We start from the raw sequence: 6,716 nt of genomic DNA on the forward strand, positions 1-6,716 counted from the left end.
CAGGCTAAAAGACTACAGAGGAAGGCCCTTAATTAAGTGCTCAATTAAAATGAATGATATATTTTTATAATTTTAAAAATAATTTAACTTAAATTTTCTCTTTTATCCGTAATAAAATGGCTTACCGCCGCATAAATATGTATGAGAGTTTCTCTTTTCTTTTTTAAATTGCAGGAGAAGGAAATAAAATTAAGCTAGAAAGTTTCCGTTTCTAGTTTTATTTTTATTTGGAAGAAAAAAGAAGCAGTGTATTGCCTTCCACATCCACTTGATCCTCGATACCCACGCACCCAACCCTTGAGAGTCAAAGACCCTAGGTTTCCATTTCGGGTAATCTGACAATTTTAGGATCGGATCGGAGAGAATGGATTCAAGCAGGAGGGCGGTTGAGTCATATTGGAGATCGCGGATGATCGATGGAGCCACCTCTGATGAGGAGAAAGTGACTCCTGTTTACAAATTGGAGGAGATTCGTGACTTGCTTAGATCCTCCCATTCCTCTATTGTTAAAGAATTCTCTGACTTCATTCTCAAACGTCTCCAACACAAATCCCCTATTGTCAAGCAAAAGGTACTACTGCTTCTCTATTTAATTGCTTTAGCTGAAGTAGCTGATTTTATTGGAAACCAATCCATTTTCTGATTCATATGGTCCGATTTGGTTAGATTTACCTGTCTCATCTGCTGGATTTTATGACCCCTTTCTTCACCTTTAACTTCTCCTTACTTTTGCATGTCCCTACATTTTTTTGGGTGTTTTTGGATGATCTTTATCTTGGTTTTTGTTGGTTTTGTGTGAGAGAATTTTGGGATGCAGAAGCATGTGTTTATTGATTGATATGGCTGATTTGACCTCTATTTTGCACCCAAAAAAAGGATAAAAACAAAATGATACTGGGGTAATTTTTGGTGTTAACTTGAGCAAGTTGAAAGCATAGATGGTTGCAGAGAATCACGTTTTGTTTTTCGAGAATGTGAAGAAGTTGTCTGACTCCTTTCTGCTTTATGCAGGCTCTGAGAGTGATCAAGTATGCGGTGGGGAAATCTGGTGCAGAATTCAGAAGGGAGATGCAAAGGAATTCAGTGGCTATACGCCAGTTAATTCACTACAAGGGCCAACCTGATCCTTTGAAGGGTGATGCACTCAATAAAGCAGTCCGTGAAACAGCACAGGAAGCATTATCTGCTCTATTTTCTTCCGAAGAGAGTAAACCTGCTCCCACAGAAACTCTTGGTGGTCGGATACAAGGCTTTGGTAATACCAGCCATGAAGTGCCATCAGAGCATAACAAGTCTTCTTTCCTCAGTGACGTTGTTGGTATAGGAAGTGCTACAATAAAACAAGGACTTAATACTCTTACACAATCTCCATCCCTGAAAAAGAATGACACTGGAAGTTACAGAAGTCCAAATCTTCAGAGATCATTGACAACAGAAGCTGACTACACAGAGAGATATGAAGGGATTTCTGACACTTCTCGGTTTTCAAGAAATGCTGCTTCTGGAAGTTGGAGTCAAGATCTTCAAGCATCAAAAGCTGAAACAGCCAATGCAAATTCAGGTTTGGGTTCTGGTGAAAAGACCCGAGAAGAGAGATTATTAGAAACTATTGCAACATCTGGTGGAGTTCGTCTGCAGCCAACTCGGGATGCACTTCAGGTTTTCCTTCTGGAGGCATCAAAATTAGATGCTTTGGCTTTGACTCACGCCCTTGAATCAAAACTGCGGTCACCGTCATGGCAGGTTTGTCCTTATACTATTCTGTTGCTTAGAATTTTTATAAGTCGCTCCTCTACGTACAGATAGTCGCTATGGGAAGCAATTCATTATAATTGATCTTCTGTATGTAGAAGCTTTGAACTTTTTTATTTTGGGCACTGGCATTGGCGCTTCATCTCTTATTTAAACTGATAGACTCTGCTGATTAATGTTAAGATCAAAATTGTTCACATATTTTTACTTGGTCTTCCTTTTTGACAGGTTCGTGTGAAAGCAATCTGTGTCCTCGAGGCTATCTTGAGGAAAAAAGATGACGCGCATTTTGGTACTATGGCATCTTATTTCAATGAAAATAAAGATGTTGTGGTAAAATGCTCTGAATCTCCCCAAGCGTCATTAAGAGAAAAAGCAAACAAAGTAAGATTTTCCAAGATGAACACACTGCAATTCCTTGCCCTCCTCGAACTCCTCCAATAGAAATGAGGAAACACATACACAAATATAAATGCAAAGATCAATGTTTATAAAGAAAAAGATGATGGAGAGAAAGAGAGAGAGAGAGAGAGAGAAAAAACAACAACTATAATTTGCGTTTATCACATGGTGCGTTAAATATTATGTGCACTTGAATTCTACAAGGTTCGCGGCACAAGGTTTTTTAGGTCCTTGCTTCTATGCTTTCTTGTTGTAGTTACAAAAACTACATGTATACTTGATACTCAAATCTTTCGCATATGTGGGTAACTCTAACTTAAAGGTTGATTGTCATTGATCAGATATGTAACTTAGGTTATACATTCATAATGATGGGTATGCTGTCAAATCTCATTCTTCTGCGCAGCAAAAGCTAGACAAAATGACACATAAAGCTGTTCAGCCAGTGGAAGGATTAAAGCTGATGAGACCTTATTTATATTTAACAAATAAAAAATAAAAAATGAAGGGAAAAATAGATGACTAGGAGAAAACATTATTTCATGATCCTCCATTTTATGCACCATTGTGATTCTGACATTAGGTCCATAAAGGTGTGAATTGTGATATTTAAATAAGTCATCTTACAGAGTTTGAGTTATACATCTCAGCTTCATAAGGAAAAGGTTAAAAAACATTTAATGTGTATATCTTGGCATCTTGCAACAAATGTATGATTACATTATGTATCTTCCCTAGTTGAAGTCATATGATGAATATGGGCAGGTCTTAAGTCTTCTGAATGATGGACAAACAGCTGATTCTGTGGCTCATGTAGATAGGTCAGCAAAGGCTGGTAACCCTGCTGTTCAGATGCCTGACTTGATAGACACAGATAATTCTGATGATCTGTTTGGAGCAAATGATTTAGCAAATATGCAGAGTGGTGAAGGCATAAAAATTGCATCCACATCTGCCACCCCTCTGATTGATGATCTATTTGCAGACAATTTGGGCGGCGGCCAGCATAAAAATGATGATGACCCCTTTGCTGATGTCTCATTTCACACCAGTAATGAGAAGGCGCCTGAAGCTGATCTCTTTTCTGGTATGACAGTTGACAAATCAGATGCTACTGAAGTCCATTCGGCTGTCAATAAAAAAGGACCCGAACTGTTTGACATCTTTGGTCCCAGTGTTGAAGTTTCCCAGGAACCCAATAATAATCCTAGAAATGAGGTTCCTGATTTAATGAATGATCTCTCCTTGAATGGGAATGAGTCGTCTAAGAAGCAGAATGGCAGCTCTGGGGCAACCCCCTATCAGAATATGTTTCAAGAGTCCACTATTGATCCTCGTCATCAGGCTTCTAATGATGCCTTGAACAGCATACTTTCCTCCCAGGCTGGTGGAGCAAATGCAAATCCCATGTTTCCTTTGGGTGCTATGCAGTATAACTTGCCTCCTGGCTTCGTGTTGAATCCATCATTTGCTCCTCAGGATCTAAACTATAACGCCATGGGTAACATTTTGGCTCAACAGCAATTCCTTGCAACACTTTCCAATTACCAGCAATTAGGGAGTGTGCACCCATCCTCTAGTGCTAGTCATGCTGCTGGAGGTTATGATTCAGCTCTTCCCGATATCTTCAATGCTAACATTTCGAATCAAACTCCTACTTCCTTGATGAACACTTCGAAGAAAGAAGATACGAAAGCATTTGATTTTATCTCGGTAAGTTTGGGCCTTGTGCACTTCCATTTTCTTTTACTGCTTTGAATGCATTGAATTGTTACCACCCTACTGTGCCCCTGATTGTAAAGGTATGCCATGAACAATTATGCCTTTCTTTATCTATTTTATTTGGCCTAAATCTGCTCCCACTAAAAAACAAAAAACAAAAAACAAAAGCTCCTCCGCTTTTATTCTTGTGGTGATATGGATGTTCTCTGCATCTTAATCCGCTGTTCCTTTTCTTTTTTTTGTACTTGAATACCTCATTCCAGGGCTTCTCAATGTTTCATCTATTTGTCAAAGTTGTGAGAAATAGTGTTTGTTAATTCTGGTTGTGAACGCTAGGGTGTCTTTTCCAAACTGAGAAGACTAGACGACAACTTCATAACAGTAGGACTGTATAACTAATTTTGTTCCCATGGTGGACTCCCTGATGTTTTTGCAGGATCATTTGGCTGCAGCTCGTGATCAAAAGAGGGTGATTTGACCGGTAATAGCTCAAAGCAAACCAGAATGCGCTGCTTATAAGATGTAGCTATACACAATTTGAAGCAGGAATTTAATCTGTAAAGGTCCTTTAGAAGCAGTGATATCAATGTGAAAAAACCAAATATTTTTTCCCAATAAGTCTGTTCTGCATGTGTTAGGAAACAGTGTATCGTTGAGAATTAGTTTTACCTGATGAACAAAAGTTTCGATGTCCAGTGCAAATGGAGTTTTGCAAAGGTTTTAGGGGGCGCAGCATATTGTTGTATTGCTTGCATCTTCTCTCATATTAATTACTAGATGTTTGCACGTGCCCAACACAATTTAGGTTGAATGTTAACAGTACCAATTCTCACTTGTAACACGAGTAAATGCCATTTCATAAGCGGAAAAGGCTCAAATATATCCCTGTACCTATAAAAAACAGTTTAAATATACCTCTCATTTGAGTTTCGGTCCAAATATACTCTTCTTGTTATCACGTTCTTCCTCAACTACGCCAATTGCAGGTAGACCGTACGGTATATTTTGAAGTTACAATTCAACCTTCAAAGCTTTGGGTATTGAAAAGAGAAGAAGAAGAAAAAGATAACATAGATATTTTTACAGAGAGGAATATTGGGCACAAAAGCGGATAGAGTGCACTGCAAAAGAAAATTCCATTTTAGAGCACTTATTTGTTGAGGGGAGAAAATAGCCATAGAGACAAAAACAGATAGAGCTGTGGAAAACAGTGCAGAATTTGCTCACGTTTCTCTCCACTCCTTCAGCCACCAACACGGTCCATTATCTTTCCCACCACCGTAGCTCACCTTATCTCCGCCCAAGAACACCAAAAAACAGTCACATCTCCTCCATCACCCATAGCTCCGTCAAAACACCACCCATTGGCAACCTTCACACCACCATCCCCTGTTTCGTAACCCAGCTTAAATCCACCATTGTTCAGCCATCGAACACCCCGAAACGATGAAACTCTATAGCCGACTACCAAGCAAAAAGAAAAAAAAAAAAAAAAAAGAGAACTCAAAGTGGATGGAATGGGTCGGGGATGAATTAAATGGGTGGGTTCGTAAAGTGAACCGGATATTTAAAAGGGAAACTTACGTAAATGTATTCTTCGGCCAACTAGTTTACCAACATGGCCGAAGTCTACACCATATACACTTCGACTGTATATGTGTTATATAGGTATGTATAGATGTATAGTATATGTACATTTAGTATAAAGTATACATTACCTATACATTGTGTACATATTTTGTAAACTAGATGACCGATCGATATTTAACTGTAACTTTCTCTATTTATTAAAATCAATGTTTTAAGAGATGGGGCGGGATGCAAGGCGTTTTACACATTACGGGGTGAGGCGTAAGCCCCGAAACACGGGATGTAAGTCCCATGATCTACGCGAAGTTTCATGTATGAATATAAATTTTATAATTTTATTACGAAGAAAATAAGCACAAGTGAAATTTTCATTAAAATTATGCAAATAAATTCAAATAAATCATCAACAATCTAGAAAAAATAATTATAATTATTATTTGAGAAAGATAACAACACAAAAAATGATAATAGCCGAGATTATCTTTAAAATGAAATCATCAACCACTTCATCATCGATTTCCACATCCACTGATCCTTCCCATCCTCAATTAATATTTGTACTGATTTTTTTTAATATATTTCAAAGAAGGAGAAGGGTCAAAAGTGTAAGAGCATGACAAAAAGAGGATAAAGTTGCCTTAGGAACATAGTATTATGGAATCTCTATCCTATCAATTTTAGGCATAACCATCTAAAAGAAACTAGTTATGGCAGTGTTATTTTCCATAGGGGTTGCTTTCTTTATTTATAATGTTACGTTTCACTTTTACGCGAGGCATAAAAGCTACTTCGAATGGTGGACTCTTTTGGATTTTTTTTTTTAAAGAGTCGCCACCTAATTTATAAGGGAAATTAGGAAAATCAAGTTAAAGAGTTTATTCAAACAAAGATAAATCCTTTTAAATCAAAGTTCGAGGTAAGGGTTCTGATGAGTCATCGGGGAAGGCGACACCCCAATATTAAGAATCCATAGAATACAGTTGACCTTCGAGCTTCAATATGTGATTTGAAATTATTTGCTTAAAATAGTTTAAAATCTTGTATATCTTGTCATGGCATATCATTTGAAATATTTTTTTGGCAAAAATCCCTTTATTTGAAGAAGTTAAATTCCTTTTTGGAAAATGCATATAAGGTTTGAAATGGCCATTTCATTTCTAGACCAAAACATACCTAAGATTTCTCTCGAGTAGAGTTCCACTTAATTTTTGGTCCAAATGTTATGTCCCTTTTGTCCCCTTATAAGTTTC

At 37.6% G+C, this 6,716-nt stretch overlaps 1 protein-coding gene across 2 annotated transcripts; it reads left to right on the forward strand.

Moving 5' to 3' along the window:
• Positions 1-217: 217 nt before the first annotated feature.
• LOC132059670 (protein MODIFIED TRANSPORT TO THE VACUOLE 1) lies at positions 218-4,606 on the forward strand. Of its 2 annotated transcripts, XM_059452367.1 has the most exons (5): positions 218-571; positions 1,012-1,743; positions 1,981-2,136; positions 2,920-3,867; positions 4,313-4,606. In XM_059452367.1, the coding sequence occupies exons 1-5, from the start codon at positions 365-367 to the stop codon at positions 4,352-4,354; spliced, it is 2,085 nt and encodes a 694-aa protein (XP_059308350.1). In that variant the 5' UTR covers positions 218-364; the 3' UTR covers positions 4,355-4,606. The 2 variants fall into 2 exon arrangements, with proteins under 2 accessions (XP_059308350.1, XP_059308351.1); XM_059452368.1 differs by lacking the exon at positions 1,981-2,136.
• Positions 4,607-6,716: the final 2,110 nt, after the last annotated feature.

Source organism: Lycium ferocissimum, chromosome 6 (assembly GCF_029784015.1).
Source record: "Lycium ferocissimum isolate CSIRO_LF1 chromosome 6, AGI_CSIRO_Lferr_CH_V1, whole genome shotgun sequence".
Taxonomy (NCBI): Eukaryota; Viridiplantae; Streptophyta; class Magnoliopsida; order Solanales; family Solanaceae; genus Lycium; species Lycium ferocissimum.